This window comes from Xenopus laevis, chromosome 1S, assembly GCF_017654675.1.
Source record: "Xenopus laevis strain J_2021 chromosome 1S, Xenopus_laevis_v10.1, whole genome shotgun sequence".
Lineage (NCBI taxonomy): Eukaryota > Metazoa > Chordata > Amphibia > Anura > Pipidae > Xenopus > Xenopus laevis.
The window spans coordinates 44211143-44233018 of record NC_054372.1 but is presented as its reverse complement, the minus strand read 5'-3'; the positions used below and the strand labels follow the sequence as shown (position 1 = coordinate 44233018).

Here is a 21876-nt window from a genome sequence, read left to right as displayed (position 1 = left end):
TACTTTATTGTAATAGTACAAGATAATCTTGATTCATGCCATTGTCATAAGATACAGTACTCTTGGTTTGGATCTTGGATCATCAGTCCATCTTTCATTGATCAGAGCAGATGCCCTGTTTGCTAGCAGCATATTTTTTATATTCTCTAAAAAGTTCTGTTTTCATTAGTTTGTAACTGCAAAACAGTTGAATATTGTGTTTTCCCCCAGTTAAGAATGGGAAATGTTTGTGCCGAGTGAGTTAATTTTTACTTGGGCTTTTAATTTTATTTTTTTTGGAATAAATGTCACAGTTAGAGGTTGCTTTTGTGGTTTGATGGAAATTATGCTGACATCATCTAAGTCAAACATAGGAGGGGAGGGTGAAGGATTCTGGATGAATCCACAATGGATCAAGGGGAGTTTGTGCTAAGTTTGGCAAATGTAGTAAAACACAAGTCACAAGCCACGTCTGAGCCATACAGGCCATTTCAAATGATCACCCAGTATAAGATACATAAATACACACCCCAACTTTTTCATTTAACTTTACATTTATGTGTCAAAATAGATTTGATGTTTTGGATACAAAATTTTTAAGAGTTGCAATTATTTTAAGTTTTGTGGACCATAACTTTTTCAGTTATTTAACTCATTTGTTCAGTATCTTTCCAAATCTGGTTGCTAGGGTCCCACTGATGATAGCAACTAAGTATTGGTTTGACTGCAAAATGGAATAGGAGAGGGCCTGAACAAAAGATAACCATTTCACTCAACAATCAGTAGTATTTATTTATGTCAGTGGCCCTAGTCCAGTGACAAAATGTCAAGAATCTCTTCCAATTCCTTTCTTCCAGTTGGCCATGTGCTGTACACTTGCAGGCCATGTGACAGTAATTAAAAATTAAAAACTAAAATTTTTGAGACCCATTTAAAGCATTTTTAAGAAGAACTAAATCCTCCTTTGTTATAAGACCTACTTTTTAATCCTGCTGCTTCGAATATTTTTTAAGGGCTGTATATTTCTCACTAACACAAAAGAACTGGTGTTGCACTGGCTTGTTTCAGTCCTGCCAGCTGTCTGTCCATGTTGTTTTGGCACAGTACTAGTTGGTTAAGTCCATGGTAAAACATTGCTGTTTTACCAGAAAAAACCCAAAATGAATGTCTACAGTATACTTGGTTCCTCCAAGCCCTATATGTAATAAAAGACAATGTTTTCCAGATGCAGTATCCCACAGCATCCAGTAACGTTTTGCTTTAAAACAGGTACTGCGCCTGGGCAAACTTAGTGTCTTTTATTATATAACCCCATAACATGTTTTTACCCACAAATAAACTGTTATAGGTATGAATAATATCACCACAAGTGTATGAATGGACAGTAGAACTCTGTATGTATAAGAACTTGACTATAAGTGGTATTGCTGCTTTCCAGTAATATTAATTTTATCTACTGATAATTAAAATATGTTCTGTGTCAGCTATTACTAATGTAGGTTGACAATCCACATAGGGGCTACCAAATGGCCAATCATATCCCTTATTTGGCACCTCAAGTACATTTTTCATGCTTGTGTTGCTCCCCAACTCCTTTTACTTCTGAATGTTGCTCACAGGTTCAAAAGGTTGGGGATCCCTGGGTTACACCATGCACCACTCCTCCAATGGGTCACTGAGTATTGTGTTCCATTTAAACTCATAATTTGCCATAACACATACCCAGAGTTTCATGGTGGAATTATTGCCACATAATTAACTCTGTTTAGATGGGACAGCCCAGTTTAAAGGTCCAAAAAGGGACAATGCTTATGCAAAAGTTGTGAGTTTAGGAGTATGTCTGGGCTTTAATTATGTGGATTGAAATATCCAGGTTTTTTGATCAGAAGGTTTCATATGGGAATTAGAGAGTGGCTGCTTCAGTTTAGATTAGATAATGCAAAGTTTATACAGTGCAGAAAACATTTCTTCTCTATTTGCAGTTAAGCATATGAGTAGGAGCTGCTGTTCTGTTTACCTTGGCTCAGACATTCTCCATAGGCAACCCTGGCAGTTAAAAATAAATGGTGATATGGCAGTTCTCGCTCTTATGTGTAATAATAAATGTTATTTTTGTCTTTTTATGCTGGTGGTTTCTTCAGTTATGCATTGTGTTTAATATTTAGCTTGGGATAGGCGGGAAAGTTGCACGTAGGAGTCTGACTTTTCACTGAGGGTTATTCATGGATTGTAGTTTTTAAGTTAGATGTGACTGGCTCTTGCTCAGGTTAATTGTGTGAAATATGCTGTCAAACTTGTTATGTGAATGTCCATAGCAGCTGTGGGGCTGGTACACTCTTCTTTACTCTTCTTTACTCTTCTGCCCTTGTTGCTCCCTATGCTTAAAGACATTGCAAGTGCAAATATTCTGGGTGTGTGGAATGTGACCTACATTAGGAATAGTTATTTCTAAGTTTTGAAATGTTAATACATAATAGAGGCCTGTCTATCATACTGTGTAGTACATTGGAGACCGATATAAGCAAAAAATTGGATACCCATATATATATATATATATATATATATATATATATATATATATATATATATATATATATATATATATAACCTTATATATTATATGTATATTCCTAGCTGTAAGTAGAGGTCTGACTAGCTCAGATATTGTAAGTAATTAGGAAAATTGAAAAAGAACCCCCTACAAATAGCTATTCCTATATCAATATCAAGTTAATTCAATTGTTACACAATTGTTGTGTAACCATTGAATTAACTTGGTATTGATATAGGAATAGCTATTTGTAGGGGTTTCTTTTTCAATTTTCCTAATTACATTGGAGACCAATATCACCAGTGATGTTGCCTATAGCAATCAATCAGATCTTTGCTTTTGTTTTATAACTTGTAGGTGACTACTGTAGGTGACTGCTGAAATGTAAGTGCTGATTGGTTGCTATAGGCACCATTAGTGGTTATGTTTTTCTCCAAAGTTTTACACAGAATACTGTAGGCCCCAAAATGTTGTAGTATCATCATATGACCATCCAGGAAGATTAGGAGGTGGAATTTGTTTGAGTGGGTGAGTGAGTGTTGGAATTAGAAGAGAAAAGTTGAAGAAGAGTGGATAAGAGTGGAAGATCGGGTGGAAGAATAGGGGCAGATGGAATGTAGGGGAAAGAATCAATAGGTGAGAACAGAAGAGAAATATGGCGGATTGATGGGCTAAGGGGAAGAAGTTCTATAATGAGAAAAATAATGTTAGACGGTTGAAATGAGTGGATAGTTGAATATTTTGAATAGGGAAAGAGTGTGGAGTTTTGGAAAGATGGAATACAAACTTGCTATAGGGGTGAGCAGAAGTCACAGTAAAATTAGAGGGCAGAATAAGGCGAAGAGATAGTGGAGTATCAAGAATATGGTATATGAGAAGACACTTGATGGGGACAAAGGGCAGCCTTCCCACCCTGTGCCCAAGTTACTTGGTACTTGCTACTATCTGTGATTAGAAACTCCTGTATTGTCACTTCCAGAAATGATTAATGAAATTATTTTGTCTATTTTATTAACGTTGACTTTTTGCCTGGATTTATTGCTTTATACTCAGGTAAAGGAGAACTAAACCCTAAAAATAAATGGCTAGAAATGCCATAGTTTATATACTGAACTTAATGAACCAGCTTAAAGATTTAGCATCTCTGTAGGAGTAATGATTCAGGCCTTCAAAGTTGTCACGGGAGTTTCCCATCTTGGATTTTGTTAGGAGTGTCTAAGACACGGACATGCTCAGTGTATTTAGCAGTTCATAATGAGGTTCACCATCCTATAAGCTGATGTTACAGGGCTGTATATTAAATTATGCTGCTAACTGTGCTGTTTTCTGAGCTGCCATGTACCATAATTCGGATCTGGTATAGAAGCCCAAAACATAATGAACAACATTTATTTCTTTAATTAAGCTTTAATTCTCCTTTCATTATGGTTTTAGAAGTGCCCTTTCTAATGGCTTTCTGATTAGCTGGGACTTTACCGGCTGTATTTTGTGTCACACGTTCACAGTCAGTGCATAAAAGATAGTGCAGGAATCACAAAAGATCAGCTGTATATGAACAAGTTTTTCATCTAGGGTGCACAACGTTTCTCAATTCAAATGATCTGATTTTTATCTCTGCCACCCACACTGAAGCTCTTTCGTTCTCTATGGAAATTTATATACGTTGTAATCTTTACTGTTTACTTTGTCACTTTTATGAACGCCTGATGAAGGGAGGTTTCGTACCACCCTGGAGTATTGCTTCGCCCATATTTGTTCTGAATAAGTGGGGTAACACCTCTTATGGATATTCATTATCATTTTATTTATATAGCACCAGCAAATTATGCAGCCCTTAACATAATTTTATAACACACTGTAACACTGTAATAATAAAAAAAACAAGGCTTACATAATAATAAATGGGTCAAAGAGGCCTGATCACAAGAACTTACAATCTAAGGGTTAAATATGGATGCTTGCATTTGTGCCTGAATATGTGTAATGTTTAGTAAAGTATTGTACACACTGTGCTTTGAAGGAGTAAAACAACAATGACAAATATACATTTTTAATTTTATATTGGACATCACTGTATACAGCAAAGTGCAGGATGACATAGGGTAGAAATAGCAGTAACTTAATGAAATCCTATATGTGTGTGTGTGTGTCTGATTATTTGGATTTTGTGTAATCCTTCTGTACCTGTCTCTTTACCACAACTGGAGTATTACAGGTATGTGTTGCTGAGTTATTACAGATACTGTAAATGTCACTGTGTAAGTAAAACAACAAGCTTGATGTGCAGATAATCCCATTGTAGAGCATTTGTTTATCAAGAAAAGAAATCTGTTGAAAAGTAGCTTGATTTTATTCATTCGGGTTTCTTTTGACAGCAAGGCAAACCTGTAGGACTGAATTACTCCGCTAATGTGCTGCAGTTTAAAACGTTTGTTATGATGTGCCAGGAACTCTAGAAACAATTTAGTGTTTACGTGTTTACTTAAGATCATTTGCCAAATACCTCTGTTTATGTTATTCCCCACTTAGTTTCCTTATCTTATATTCTTTTTGGCATTTGGAAAGTGATATGTCAGGGAGAGGATGCTTTGATTGGTTAGCCTCCCAGCTAGACAAGCTGGAAAAGGAATGGGAACAATTTAAATATGATGCATATCTTTTTGTGCGGAATCTGTGGAAAGTTGATGACTTAATTTTTAGGGAGGCATGAAATAGCAATGGAAGCCAATTCTGTGCTGTTATTCGGCAGCCATGAATGTGATCAAGGAAGGTGGGTGGGGATCTCTACAGCCCTCACTGCCTGCTATTTTTAATATGTGAGTAATATGCCTTACGGCACCCTCCCATAACATTGAGAGAAGGCTTTTTTTTTAAAACCAATGACAGATCAGCCAGGGATAAACAGAAGGCAGGAATTAAGTCCAGACTGAAAACATCACCGTACACTGCATGTCCGCCTGCATGTAAACAGGAGCTGATCATTGGCTGCCCTTGTGTGCTTCATTTGGTAAGAAAGCTTTGTTTTGAGTCTGAGCTAAACCCTTCTAAGGTATGTTCTATTTGTCTGTTTAAAGCCTTGTGCAGCATTTTTTACTTTGTTAGTTTGGATCGGGGTTTAACCATATGTTTTTGATCTAAGGACACTGTCCATATACAAATACATTTTGAAGACGGAATATCCATGCAAGTTTATGAAGTGTCTGTTCGTAGACAGCAAATAGAGTAGAACCATAGAGGAAGGCCAGTTTCCTGTTGAAAGCAGGCCAACTAATCAGTGCTGTGAAATTAACTGCTGGCAGGTTATTTAACGCAGTTCTTTGCCAGTTTTTCTGTTAATGATATGGGAAAATTTTAAGTATGTTATGCATGATCACAATCTAACCACGTAAGGCTGATTCAGAAATGGAAATTAAGCTGCAAGTCCTATTCTAACCATGGGCAAATAGCATTAAATGTACAAGCCCATCTTCTAAGTGCCTTGGCAATTATTTTTAAACATTTACAATTACACAGTGAATTATGGCGACCATTATCCTTGTACCAAACTAAACTAACAGCTTTGCTGAATGAAATTCATTTGGAATTCAACAGGAATTAATGTGGTAGAGTGAAAAATACAGTGGTCCATTGTGTTTAGCATTCAGGCAGTATTACTGTCAAGTAACTGTGTCCAGCAACTGTGTTGTATAGCAAATGTAAGATGAAACACCCAGGGGTACAGATCATAAAACATGTCCCACTGATGGGACATCTGTGCTTTTCTTCCCAAGAAAGCATGATTTAATGGTGAAAATATATCTGGAATTAAAAATACGCTCAAATATCCTTTGCCATAGAAATAGCTTTTTAGAGAAGGGTCAATTGAGAATTTATTATTAACTAATTCAGTGCTAACAGGGGCACACCTGCCATGAAATAATGTGCGAATCTTGCCTCTAGTGGCATTGCCCTGCAGTTTACCAGGGTTGGACAAAAAATCCGCACCTGGTAACTTTAAAAAGCCAAATTTCCTGATAATAAACCAAAAATTCTCCTCTTCTTGTGCAGAGAGCACAACTGCACCAGAATCGCTAGGCAATGTTTTCTATGTACAGCAGTTAGCAAATCATCTGACGCATGTCATGCAAGAGAACCATTTAATTTATTGCATACAAAAAGATCTGCGGCTTTAGTGTAGTTTAGGGGCTATATACATCGCTTGGAGGGCCAGATGTGAAATTTAAGTCTCTAGTTGGAGACATGTTCTGCTCATCGGCTGTCCAGATTTGCACATTTGCTTTAATTCTGCACTTTTTACAGACTTCATATGTCGTTATTAATCACTAAATAGTAAAACATTAGAATGTTCTTGTTTTAAATGGCTATAAATAGTAATATGGAGCCTGCAGTTGACTTTTAATTGCTTTCAGCAATTGATTCAGCTGCTGATTTTTGCAGTTGTGTAGCAGTAGAGAGGGCAGCTTAACTAGCTCCCTAAGTTACAGCACTAATGTGAATTGTTCAATACCTCAGTTTCCCATCCAGATCCTTTTACACTAAGACACAAAGCTCCTCTGAGGGGCAAGCACTGCCTTTCATATTAGGAAGGCAGCAGCTGCAAGTCACATAATTACCTGAAATAAGTGCATCCCACCGTGCAAGGAAAGTCTTTTAAAAAGCAAGGCTTAATTACGCAGCACTCTTTTCATGGAAAAAATAAAGAACGTTTTTCATGTTCATGTACTTTTACTCTGAATATGGCTGGGAATATAAAGAGCAGTGTGGTTTCAGTTCAGGATTAACTGAGATAGGATCATGATACAGAAAATGAGAGTGAATTGCCTTCTATGAATGAATGAACAAATCAGATGTTGCCACCAGACGCCATTATTTCTTTGAACCAGTAATCCTATTCACAGCGTAACAATGAGACCTATGAATTGTGTTAACTGTAGCGCAGATGCCTGTACAGCTATTTATACTGTGATGCCTTTATGGGTTTGTTGTGGAAACTTTTGGGGATGTGTCGGGTCCTTTACACACAGCAGTGGGGCCTGTAGTGTTATCACAAGGAGCATAAAGGTGTTTTTTGCAGGTTAAAAATATAATTACAACATTGTATATAAAACTGAAATGTATATGTTGTTTGGAACAAACTGAAACTAAAAGTGCAGGTCTAATTCTCAATTGATTTATACTGTGTAGCTCAATCTCCAGTTTGATAGCAGTTTTTGTAGTTTAAATTTGGGGGCCTAGTTTTCAAACTGTGTATAAACAGTAGCTGAATACACCACATATCATATGATTGTCAGACATCAACATGTAAAAACCTGCATATTTATCAAACTGTATATTCATTTTCGGCATATCCTTTTTTCTGGTAAGCTTCCAGTGTAAGACATGAAGCCACTTGAAAATGCTGATTAAAGAACATTGTCTATCCATCCATCGATGTTATTTTACCGCAGGAATTTACTTGCTGACTTGAATGGGTTACACTGTACTAGTTATGGTGTTAAATGCATTGATCAGGAGGTGTACATATACAGCAGCGGCATAACTAGATGTTACTATGCTCCGCAGCAAATTAAATTTATGGCCCCAAAACATGAGTACATTGACCTGTATTACCAAGATATATTGAAACAGCTCATTAATTAGGGCCTTACTGGGCCCTTTACAGCCCTGGGCCCCCTGGCAACTGCAGGGTCTGCTTCCTTTGTAGTTACCCTGCTGCTCATTGGAATATTTTTCATGTTTTTTTTTTCACACAGTACAGTTCAGCATTTGATTTAGAAAAACAGACAATTTAGGTCACATGGTCCATTTACGCAAACCCTGCCAATTTTCAGTATGTACCACCCATATAATGATCTGTCATTTGGGCTTTCCCTAGGTATGTTTTAGCTGCTGTCATTATTTTTATTGTTGCTGCTGTCATTATTATTATTATTATTATTATTATTATTATTATTATTACTGCTGCTGCTACAAATAGCCATGTAGCCACTAGAATGACTGATTATTGCAGTTTGGCTGTTTATTCGTGTAGCCAAACAGATTGCCTCTTGCAGAAATCAAATGAGCCAATGTCGGCTGTGGTCCACCCCCCAAAACATGGCATTTTGTCTATCTACATCCATTGTTTAATAATAACTGTGTATTGATGGAAGCCTTTACTTAGAAATAGAATGTGTTCCGGTTATTTTTGTTGTGTTTCACAGGAATCAGTCAGCATGTAGCCAACTTACGGTTCATCTGTTGGAAAACTGTAGCAGAAGAAATGCCCTGCTCCACCTGTCATTGCTCTGAATACTAGTGAATGCGATGTGCCCTCTTGGTCATATGGATAAGGGATGGGTACCTCTGCGCCCAAATGCTTACTAAAGGCTTTTGTATGCAATGGAATAATATGTTTTGTTACTCTACAGTAGTAAAAGTGGTATGGTTCAAAAAGAGCTACTGCATTTATGGATATCAGCAGTGGGATAGCCAAGTTGCAGCCATTCAAGCTGAAACAGAGCTATAGGGCATATATCCCCCTGCCTTCCCAGTCCCCAGCAAGATACGTTAAAAATAACACTTTTTAACATTGTATTTATTTGTATAAACCTTGTGTTATGAGGTGGAAATCAGCTGTGATTTTTTTCCAGTGAAAGGATTGTTATATTTGATATTGTCTTGAAAGGATCAGGCAGTAAGTGGGTCATTAATGAATTAGTAATGAAACACATTTTTTTTAAAAAAAAATGTATCTAGCTATTAAATTGAATGCAAATTCTGGCTAAGGTTTTTTGGCCAGATGTTACTTCGACTTAATATGTGGTTGTCCTTGTTTTGTGTGTGTTATTACATTAGGCGCCCCCATGACAAGTATTTTACCATGCCCCTGTATTATAGGCAAGAATGCAGAGATTAGCAGCAGTTATTCAGCTTTCAAGATGGTGGCTGTAATTGTTTTTCTTTGATACAGGGACACAGTAATTTAGAATGATGTGTAAGGGCTCTGGGGACCAATGTGATTTAATATAGATGATAATGAATGTGCATGTTCCATACTTAAGAAGCAGGGGGGTGGACTTGCTGAAGCCAGGGGTGATGGTAGCCCATGTTCTTTTGTATATAAGTGGCTTTGCTAGAGTCATATGAATGCTGCTTATGAAGTCCAAATTAAGTTCTTTGTACTGGCTTGGCCTTTAAATGGTATGAGGTCCATTTTTATGTTGTCTTGTCCTTTTAGTGGTAATGCATCCATATGTAATAAACATTCACAAAATACATAGATGCTAAACGGAGAAGTTTAATTTTCTTACTGAAATGCATTTAATTAGTTGTAAGTATTAATCTGGTAAAGAAAATGACACACCATCCTATCCATCCAATCTTGGTTAAAGAATTAGTCAACACCGATGGACTGTCTGTGGCCTATGCAAAATATCTTAAAGGGGCAGTGTACACCCTCCTTTTGCCTATTATTTTAATGAGGAATTTCGATTTATTTATTGCACTAAGAAGCTATCTGTATAACATGCCTAACAAAAGCTTCAGTTTAGGAAAGAGAGGGGTTTGTTTGTACAGAGGCTCCTCTTTGTTTTGTGATTCTTCAAAACTGAAGTGGAATATGACATTACTTTTAATTCAAAATGTCGTTGTTTTTCTGTTGAGTTCAAGAAATATAAAAAAAAATACATTTCCTAATTAAAGTACACATAAAAAAATGCACAATGAAAGTCCTTTGCAAATTAAACATGAAACACAAATTCTTTTTTTTAATTATAACATCCATAAAGGTATTTAAATATTTGAGCTGTCAATCGAATATTAGGCATAAGGCATAGAGGTGGGGCAGGCAATTACTTTCAGTTCAGCACTTCCTACATATCACTGCACTTCTCACATTGCCCCCACCATCCTCAGGCTCTATAATTAAGTAGGGCACTGTGCGCGGGCATTACATTCCCCATTCTGGTGCATACACAAGTTTTTGGGGTGATACAAAATGTATCTTAATAAGTGTCCACAAAATGGCTCCTGCCTGCTTGCTGTGAGTGCAATTCTAAGACTGAAGGAAACAAATTTAAATAATACATATAGTGTAAGTAAAGTTTATTTTGCTCAGCTAACATGATAATAAAGCATTTGGAATTATTTCTTAGGGTGACAGGTCCCCTTTAAAGCAATTTGCATAGCGTATGTTTAACACAAGCCCCTAATCCTTAAACTAATGTTGAGAAAGGGGGTATATGCCCCTTAAATAGCTGAGCCACTTGCTATAAATATACAATAAACTACCACGATCTTAAAGGTACTTACGCAAAGGCATATGAATGCACATCTCCTGCCTAAGTCATTTAAACCAAACATTAAATTACAACAATTGCATTGAATCAGCTAATAATAAATCCTATATACATTTCTTATTAATTACTTAATAATCAGAAATGTTGCAGCATCTTTACTCAAATGGCGAATTTCAGCAGGTCACTTTCAGATGTTCATGAGTATATTATATTAGGCATTAGTATACCCTTCAGCATTTTTATTGCCTCATAAATGAAGCAGCATCTTATAGAGGTCCGTACCACAAATCTGTAGCCAACCGAAAATCCAAGTGGAAGACTACTGACCCTAATGAAATAAACATTTTTTTTCCTTTAAATTCTGGCATATTGTGGAGGAACAGATATTCAAGTTTGTTCTGGAATAAAATGTCAATTTTATGTCAATCAGTATTGTTTATTATCTGGCATTTGTGACAGAACTGAACATTGATTCTGTAGAAGCCTGAGAAACACTCCACCCCCCAGCCTTTTACACCAGCCCAGTCATTCCTCAAACTGCTGACTGATGCTGTGAGGGTGAGAGAAAAAAAAAAGACAAATCCCTTTGCAGCTCGTTGCTGCATCCCCATCCCACAATGCTTTGCCTCTTTTGCTGCAGTCTTTCAGTTCCAGCTTCCCAGAGAAAAGCCGTTCACTAAATAAAGATTGATAGGTTTGAATTCTATCGAGGGACTCTAAAATAATCGATGACATAGAATTCTGTTATGGGTTTTTTTCCCCACCTCTTTACCTGACGAGAGAGCTGAAGCTGCCTATCTTGGTTCTGCTACGTTTTGCCTGTGCGTCACTGCAGTACCAGGAATCCAACACCAGCCACTGATGAGAATGGCTTTCACATGGAGGATCTCTTGCCCTGCCTCTCCCTGTGGTGTGCCTGGAAATCTTTACTTGCAAGGATGATGCTTTCTCCTTTGGGATTTTGTTGTCTCTCATTACTACAATAGAATTTCAGCCTGGTCTTTTTGCTGACTACATAGATTTGCCAACGACAATGGGTATGTATGCCATGAATCAGGTGAGGCTGTGGTTTTGGCTGGGGTTGTTAGCTGGCATATGCACCTGCTAGTTTTCCACTGATACAGCGGGTTGCTGGGTGGAAGCAGCTGCGTGTTCTTTGGTTAACAATACAGAATGGGTCCTCTTATGCAGCTATCAGTGCAGTTATTGTGTTCATTGTGGCCACTGCTGTTCCAAAATCACTGCTTTTGTTTGTTGATCAAAAGGTTAAATGTCCTTTTATTTTTCATCTGAAAAAGAAACAAAAAAAAGATGATTCCATCCCTACCCACTTAAACATCAGCCTTGTATGTAGCTGCGCTGGGATGTAATCACGTTCGGAGCCTCTCCCATCACTATCCATTATTAGATGAATGGAGATGGACGGCCTCTGGATTTGGCTGTTCCACAGATCTGCAATGTGCCTGGGTGGGGAGCAGATGGCAGGGCAAGCATTACTAGCTCTTGGCAGCCAGGGTACATTCTATGATAAGCTGGTGGGATTCCTTTGGGGGGGGGCTGCATTTCTTATGTTATATTACATAACCGTTCTTGTTGTATCTGCAGAATGCATTTTGGCAATAAGAGAAGCAGCCTGCACAGATTGGGTGGATTGTGGGAGAACGGTCAAGTCTGTGTGTAATTGAATAGCATGCTGGTTGCCCAATTCTATTACTACTATGAATGCTCTCACTTTTGGGGGCACATTTACTTAGGGTCGAATATCGAGGGTTAATTAACCCTCGATATTCGACTGTCAAAGTCGAATAGTCGAACGATTTTTAGTTCGAATCGTTCGTTTCGAAGTCTTAGTCAAAGGTCGAAGTAGCCAATTCGATGGTCGAAGTAGCCAAAAAAAACGTTCGAAATTCCAAGTATTTTTTCTTCTATTCATTCACTCAAGCTAAGTAAATGTGCCCCTTAGAGTTGCATGGTGTGAGTATTAAGGATACACCCACTTCATCAGTTTTTTTGATTAAGCCAAATGCATCACAAAAGATGTTGTCAAATACCAAACTGAATTGGAGCCTTTATAAAGGACTTGTATAAGTTGTATAAGTCATATGCAGTAGTAGTGAGCTTTAAAGAGATCGGATTTGGCAAAACTGAGTCTGAAATTTGTTGGATCCCTATATATTTTAGGGTTATTTATTATTATTTTTTATACAGAGCTTTTGTCTTTATTGTTTTAATTACTATATGTTATAGAAGGGTAACCTGCCACTTTCCAGATGTTTTTCAATTACAACTGCTAGCTATTTCATTATAGGCAATGTTTCCAATGCCTGTTTCCAACACTCTAAATGATGTAGCAGTGGAGTTCTATCTATGCTACATAACCAAGAGTATGCCAAGATAACTTGCAACAAGGCCTGTATATGCAACTAACCTATGATACCAAAATGAATAATGGTGGGGGGAAAGTAACATAGTTTTGTTTTAATAATAGGGGGGAAGGAATAACATATAGACAAATAGCAGGGGACCTTTTTACCCATAAAGTGGATCACCGTACCAGAGGCCACCCCTTCAGACTAGAAGAAAAGAACTTTCATTTGAAGCAACGTAGGGGGTTCTTCACAGTCAGGACAGTGAGGTTGTGGAATGCACTGCTGGGAGATGTTGTGATGGCTGATTCAGTTAATGCCTTTAAGAATGGCTTGGATGATTTTTTGGACAGACAGAATATCAAAGGCTATTGTGATACTAAACTCTATAGTTAGTATAGATATGGGTATATAGAATTTATGTGAAAGTAGGGAGGGGTGTGTGTATGGATGCTGGGTTTTCATTTGGAGGGGTTGAACTTGATGGACTTTGTCTTTTTTCAACCTGATTTAACTATATGTATTCATTCTTGCATAACTTTATCTGCTTAATTCCTCTGAACAAAAAGTAATCAGTGATTGAGTCTTGCTTTCTGCCTCTAATCCTAAACAGGATTGATCAAGCTTTCTTCCCCGAGAGTCCATGTAATAGTTTTCTAGAGCTGTCATAAATAGCATTCTATTTCTTATAAATAAATAAATAAATAAATAAATAAATAAAACCACTGCTGTGAATGGGTAATGACAAGATAGGAAAAACAGAAATTATTTGTTTTTGCCTGGTTTGAGTTCAGCCATTTGATATACCAGCTTGTATCCCCTGTAGATATGTAACAGATGGGCCTGTTAATTCAGTAAAGTAGATTGCTTTTATCCCTCATCTGAATTCTGAGTGAACCTTCGCTTTTTTTTTCTCTAACGTGGGTGGACAACAGCAAAAGCAATTTTAACAGAATTGGTTGAGGGTTTTAGCTTGTACTGCAGAGAAGCTTGTTATCAGATAAAAGTCTATAGACCAAACCTGCTTAGACCTTTCTGAATATAAAGTGAAATTCTCATTTATAAGAAATATTAGTATTATATAAAAACACAACCGGGAAAGCCTGTGAATAATGACATTAAAATCTGAAAACAAAATCATGAGGGTGAATAAGGTGAGCATATATGCAAATATGTCACCTGAGAATTTGCCATCTCTTTAAGTATGGCCTTGCTGGACCCTGTTTTGGTGAACCATCCTGCTATCCTGTCAGAACAGGTAGGGCATCAGTAAGTGACACTGATAGAAACTGCAACTCTCCTGATTGTTTCTTGAATTTGTCCATTGGGCAAATGAGTAGATCATTTAGCCGGACAATATTAAACTGTACAGCTTTTGGGGGCAGTCGTTATGGATATATATATATATATATTGAATAAAGTACCCCCTCTTGTAAAATATAAGGATATTATAAGTTACAGAGGAGTTGCATGACCATATAAAAGCACAAGGCCAAAGGCCGAGTGTTTTTATACAGGTCATGGAACTCTGAGGATGCAGAAAGGAAGAAAATGAGGAATATTGGAAAATACCCAATTTGTCTGTATGTCAGTGATGTGCGGGTCGGGATTTCCCCGACCCGCACTCGACCTCCAATAGCCTGCGCCCTCCCACATCTGACTTCTGGGTTGCTTTGATAGACCCGCCAATGACGTCACAAAAGGAGCAGGGCAAGCAGGTGCAGCGTCAATAAAAGACGAACACGGAAGTTGGAAGCCAGCATTTGAGGGTAGTGGGCGAGGAGAGCAGGAGAAGAGCTCAACCCGCACTCACGAGGAAGAGTGCAAGGTCGACCTGAACCCGATTGACCCGCGGGTATTGGGCCGGCCTGCACATCACTACCGTATGTCGCAGTTTTGCAGTATATCCAGTTTGTATATGTTGTGCTACTACTATGGTGAATACTGTAGTCATTTTGTTGTTTTTGTGTCTGGCTGTTTTGTACTGCAGAATTCTAAAGGTGTTACATTGGATTAGTGTTAACCCAGCAAATTGTTTTTGTTAAAATGTGTGCAGTTCATTGTTTTGTCTTCTTTAAGGGCATACTTTCATTATTTTGTATTTGTGTGATTTGAAGAGCTTTCCTTGATCAGAGCGCATTCTTCTAAACTAGACTCCATTATACTGTGACTAATGGGGCACAGAAATTCTTTCCTCCCAGAACTGAATACAAAGAGAGCAAGTGCATTGCAGAGAATGCAAAAGAAAAGCCTATTTGATTCTGTGCCCTAGCCTCTGCATTAGTCTCACAGAATTAACTCCTTATGACCATACCAACATGCATGTTTTAAGGTAAAAAAAATACAAGAGGGGCGAACTCAAAAGTAAGGGGAGCACTGAGAATAGTAAAAGAAAGCAAAAGGAGAATACAAATGGAAGGAGAACCAACAAAGAAATAGCAACACAATGCCAAAGAGGAAGAAGTGAATGAGAAGAATCCATGGAGAGAAATTGAGAGGGGGCAAATCTATGAAGAGAAGGCAGGGCAGAGAGAGGGAGAGAATTGCACAGCTGAATGGGTGAAGAGTGGAATAGTGGATGAAACAAAAAATTGGCCCAAAATTAGTGAGAAAGCTAGCCAAAAAAGAAGTAAAGACAAACGTAGAATAATAAAAAGGGCGAAGAAGTCCATTAGATGTATTGTAACAACAAAATGAAAATATGAGTATGTTGGTTGGTATACATTATACACAAATTCTGACTACAGGGAGTTCTCGAGTTACTTCAAATAACAAATCTGTGTGTGGCAAAAGTAAGTGAATCCATAGAATTATCATATAATTTGAAGGTGAAATCAGTCAGTTAATGGGATGGCAATCAGTTGTGAGTGAGAGACCCTGCTTTATTAAAGAACAGGGATCCAGCAAAGCCTCATCACAAATACAACACCTTTGTGGATGTATTTCATGGCTTGAGGTGTCTTAGGACTTGAGAAAAAGAGTTGTTGATACCCATAAAGCTGGAACAGGTTACAAGACTATCTCTAAAGCGTTTGGACCATTGTTAAAGGAGAAGGAAAGCCCCAGGGCGCAAAACCCCTCCCCCCCTCCCCTGTGTTGCCCCCCCTCCCTCCTCCCCCTGGCCTACCTGTCCCCCTGGGCAAATGGCCCTAACTTGTTACTCACCCCTCTGCGCAGGTCCTGTCCACGGAGTTCACAGTCGCCATCTTCTCCCACGCGCGTCTTCTTCCTGCTCTGACCGGCGTCTTCTGGCGCATGCGCAGTAGGAACAGGTACCGGTACAGCTCTATTGCGCATGCGCCGAATGTCACGAAGTTTTCCGATTTCACTTCGTGACATTCGGCGCATGCGCAATAGAGCTGTACCGGTACCTGTTCCTACATGTATTTTAATAAATACATGACCAAATACTTTTTTTAATTTAACTAGCTTTTCTTCATGTACTTTTAGGACTTGTGGGAAGATAAGATGATGTTTTCGGTTACATTCACATAAAAATATTTTATTTTAAAGGGTTCACAAACTTTCAAGCACCACTGTATCCTAGGTGAGGAAGGAGAGGACTTGAAGAGTAATAAAAAAGTAAGCTCCACTGGGGCAGAAATGACAGGAATGGCAGTTTTTATAAAGGACCAGTGACATTAAAAAATGTTTAAAAAAACACCAAGACAAATTAAACTAACTGCAAAGCCTTTATTAAGTAATAACTTGCTGAAACTCCGCTTCTGCTCCTCTTAAGAAAAGGCGACAGGGCGACAATCCATTATGCGGCGCTCGATTTCTCCTCCTATAAGGAAGGCAGGGAGGAGAAATCGAGCGACACATGATGGATCACAATCCCCTTTTCTGAAGAGGAGCGCAAGCAGAGTTTTGTTAAGTTATTTCTTAATAAAGACGATTTTTTTAAAAAAAAAATTTGTTGATGTTACTTGTCCTTTAAAGTACTACGTAGAGACTCAAAATAAACAGAGCAGAACTATGCTTCCATATTATATTACATTTGCATTATTTGGTTTTCATTCAAGGCTGAATTTACTATCCCAGTTTTTTTAGAATTCTGTACAGGTATGGGATCTGTTATCCAGAATGCTCAGGACCTGGGGCTTTCCGTAGAATGGATCTTTCTGTAATTTGGATCTCTATACCTTGTCTACTAAACAATAATGGAAACATTAAATAAACCCAATTAGCTATTTCTGCTTTCAATAAGGATCAATTATAACTTAGTTGGGATCAAGTACATAGTACTGTTTTATTACTACAGAGAAAAATAAAATCATTTAAAAAAAAATCGGAATTGTTTAAATAAAAGGGAGATGACCTTCCCGTAATTCGGAGCTTTGTGTATAACAGGTTTGCGGATAACGGATCCCATAGCTTGGCAATAACTGCCGTATTTTAAACTGAGAAAACATGATTGCCTGCTCTTGAATCAAGAAGATGAAGAAGCATCACACAACATGTGTTTCTCTAGTATAGCTCATATCTGATAAAATGAGGGAGAGGCTTTGTGTATGTTACATTCGTAGTATTGGTAGTGTATTGTTATATTGCAGCACTTAGTCTAATGGTGCATATTTTGCTATGCAGGAATACAGGAAAAGACCACATTTGTCAGTGCATGCCACTGCATTATACTCTTTTCTGATGTATTTTCTCCCACATTAGCTTTATTCTTCAAGGGCATTTCCATAGAAACTATTCTTCCCCCCCTTTCATTATTGTTCTGATGCCACCTTCCCCTCCCTTGTAATTTAGTGACATCCATACTTGGAATTACCTCTGTCTTTCTGTTTGCTGTGAGAATAGTTGCTGTGTTCTAAGGGAAGGGAATCTGATGCCAAAGGCTCCCCGAAATTTTTTTCTTTTGGTTTTTTTTTTGTAACTTTTATTGGGGCCCAAAAGATGGGCCCATATGTTGTTTAGTGGTCTTCAATCATATGTTACATCTCATACATCAGATTTTTATTATCTAAACACTGTAAGCTACTGTTCAGAGCTTTTTGTTATTTTTGTTATTTCTAGTCTTAAGGAGATACTAAAACCAAAAATTAAAGGGATACTGTCATGGGAAAAAATGTTTTTTTCAAAATGAACCAGTTAATAGCGCTTTTCCAGCAGAATTCTGCCTGAAATCCATTTCTCAAAAGAGCAAACAGATTTTTTTATATTCAATTTTGAAATCTGACATGGGGCTAGACATTTTGTCAATTTCCCAGCTGCCCCTGGTCATGTGACTTGTGCCTGCACTTTAGGAGAGAAATGCTTTCTGGCAGGCTGCTGTTTTTCCATCTCAATGTAACTGAATGTGTCTCAGTGGGACATGGGTTTTTACTATTGAGTGTTGTTCTTAGATCTACCAGGCAGCTGTTAACTTGTGTTAGGGAGCTGCTATCTGGTTACCTTCCCATTCTTTTGTTTGGCTGCTGGGGGGGAAAAGGGAGGGGGTGATATCACTCCAACTTCCAGTACAGCAGTAAAGAGTGATTGAAGTTTATCAGAGCACAAGTCACATGACTTGGGGCAGCTGGGAAATTGACAATATGTCTATACCCATGTCAGATTTCAAAATGCAATATAAAAAAATCTGTTTGCTCTTTTGAGAAATGGATTTCAGTGCAGAATTCTGCTGGAGCAGCACTATTAACTGATTCATTTTGAAAAAAATTTTTTTCCCATGACAGTATCCCTTTAAACACTTTTTTTTACCTCTATCATAATATTGCCTTTGAAAGCAACTTATAACTTTGCCATACCTGGCTGATGCCCCATGTTCCTGTATGAGGGGGCTGCTATATTTGTGCAGCAGGAGTCCATTCACATTAGAAACTTTAACTGACAGGCTGAGATGGGACAGGTTGACAAATAGGGTTGCCACTTTTGCTGGCGCCTAAACCCGAACAAAGGCGGTGCAGCAGATCGCATTGGAGGTGGAGCAAGGGGAGACACATTGAAGTAGGTGGAGTAATGATGCTAGGGTGGGGTTATTGCATCACTAAAGGCCACATACACGGGCCGATAAAAGCTGCCGACAGAATGAGTTGGCAGCTTATTGGCCCTTGTGTGGGGCCATCTGACGGGCATCCCCGATTGATATCTGCCGAAAGTCGGGCAGATGTCGATCGGGTAGGGTAAAAAAATCCCATCAGATTGCGGCCGCATCTGTTCACTGATGCAATCTGACCGCCTGTATTGCCTGCATTCTGATCTGATCGTTGGGCCCTAGGGCCACGTTTGGATCAGCCAGATATTGCCCACCTCAATGTGGGCATATTGATGTTGCCAAACGAGCGGATCTCCCTGTGTATGGCCACCTTCTCAATGTTGTAAACTGGACAGAAAATTCTGATGTCCAGTTCAAAACCACACTGGTGGCGACCCTATCTCTATATTCTTATTCCTGATGAGTAAGCCCAATCCTTTAATTACAGATATGGGATCTATTATACAGAAATCACTTATCCAGAAGGCTCTGAAATACAGCAATGCTAATTTAGAAAAACAGTTTATTTTTGATTGATTTGCTCTTTTTTTGTTGTTTCTGTAATAAAACATTAACCTCACTTGATAATTTATTGGCCAGATTAGTGTTCGGTTTTCACAAGGCTGAAATGAACAGAAACTGGAGACCCGAACAGGCCTTAGAAAAACCAAACTGTTCGGGGTCAAAACAGAACAGGTGGCAACCCTATTGGCAAAACAGTCAGGTTTGATCACAAACAAAAATATAGTTCACTTGTAATTAATGTTCACTCACTTGTATTACCCAATTTCAGGCTGTGTAGGGGTATATAAACCAGAAAAGGGATACTAAAAACAAGAGAAAGCAGTAAAACCCCACACTACCTTACTAAAATTAATTGAGATCTAATTATATAAGTGCTTAGTGCTATTATAAACATATGCTTAGTTCTCAATCAATTTAGCACCAACATACAATTAATGGTATTTCAATCGATATATAAATATATAAAATAAATCAGGTGATGTGACCCGCAATAAAATTTATCTGCACACAATTGATGAATAATCTAAAAGTTCATGGTTCTTATATGAATTAAATAAGGTTCTTATATGAATTAAATAAGGTGCTAGTGCTGTAGTTATCATTTTAAAGTGAGTTCATGGTATCAAACAATTAAAAATAAAGCGTCAGCAATTCATAAATAAAAGTTAGAAATTAGAAAATAGTATAGAGGCGGAGTTGTCCCGAAGAAACTAGCTGTTTCTAAACAGTCAGTTTAGAAAAAGCAACTAACAATCACTTACAAAAACAAACCATTCAGCAAAATGATCAACATGACCTATAGGTAACTTTTAATGTACATATTCATTATTCATATTTTAAAAAGTAGTTTTTAGTGTCAGTATCACTTTAAAGGAAAACTAAACCCAAAAACATAAATAGGGCTAGAAATTCCATATTTTATATATTGAATCCGCCTTAAGATTCAGCAGCCTGGTCTTCAGTTTGTCACAGGAAATTCCCATCTTGGAGTTTGTTAGAAGTGTTTGTGACATGCACATGCTCAGTGTGCTCAGGGCAGCTGTTGAGAAACTAAGATTAGGGGTTGTCACAAATCATCAAGCAGAAAATGAGGTTTATTGTGAGTCTGCTCAGTAACTGACAGTAGCACAGAGGCTTGTTGGAGTCACAGATCTTTACTGCTAAAGGGCTGTGACTGGTAAAAAAGCCCAAATAATAATTTATATTATGAACAATATACCATACATAATGAACATTTCTGCTATATTTATGTGGTTAAGATTTAGTTATCCTTTAAAGCTGTGCATTCTCTGAGTAATAGAAAAAATATCTATAAAATATATATGTTGTCAATTATCTTTTTTTTTTCATTTGCTGTCTTCTGATTCGCTTTGGTTTTCCTTCATTTATAGTGTGCAAGGTGGAAGGGAGCTTAACCCACATGCCAGTGGTCTAGGATGGCCAGTGAAGGCTCCAATATCCCCAGTCCTGTGGTGCGTCAGATAGACAAGCAGTTTCTGATCTGCAGTATATGTCTCGACCGATATAAAAATCCAAAGGTACTTCCTTGTCTACACACATTTTGTGAAAGGTGAGTCTGTCTTATATTTTGTCAGTGTTTACCAGCAGATTCTCATCGCAAGAAAAATTCTCATCGCAAGAAAAAAGAAGGGTCGTATTTGGCCCTCCAACGGATTGGTGTTGTCCCCTTGTTTCATATATTAATGATATCAGCATTCATGCAAAAGCATACCTGTGTACCTCTGGAGTATAGGGGAGCTTTCTATTCCTAACAACTTGCTGCCCTAGGCCAAGGAAGTATTTATTTCCATACCACCAAAAACCTACTAGGGTTACAGGGCCAAATTCTTCTATGAATATTGTATGTTCCTATGTCCTTTTATTTCTGTTCAAAAAGGACTGAGGAAAAAGACTGCAACTCACCAGAACTGTACCAAAACCATGACGTCTGCAAGTAAGCAGATTTTATAGCAGACATTAAGGGGCTGATTTATCAAAATGTGAGATTAGAACTCACCACAGAAAAACTCACCCATGTTCTATTCAATCCTATGGGATTTTTAGAATCATATTTATCAACTGAGTTCACCATTTGAGAAATATGCTTTTAAAAATCCCATAGCAATAAATAGAAAGTGAAAGTTCACAATATTCACACTTTGATAAATCTGCCCCTGAAATTTCTGACTTGTA

The 21876-nt window shown here is 37.9% G+C and overlaps 1 protein-coding gene across 6 annotated transcripts in view; it reads left to right on the top strand.

The window, feature by feature from the left end:
* trim2.S (tripartite motif containing 2 S homeolog) overlaps positions 1–21876 on the top strand; it is a 50705-nt gene that overhangs the window by 12120 nt on the left and 16709 nt on the right. For 2 of the 6 annotated variants that reach the window (NM_001092023.1, XM_041575227.1), the window contains exon 2: positions 21075–21253. In NM_001092023.1, the coding sequence (NP_001085492.1) occupies positions 21120–21253 (134 nt within the window). In that variant the 5' untranslated portion in view covers positions 21075–21119. Of the gene's footprint in view, positions 1–5403; positions 5538–11394; positions 11847–21074; positions 21254–21876 lie in introns of those variants that run through there. The other 4 variants (XM_041575224.1, XM_018236810.2, XM_018236814.2 and 1 more) reach the window with 4 other exon arrangements.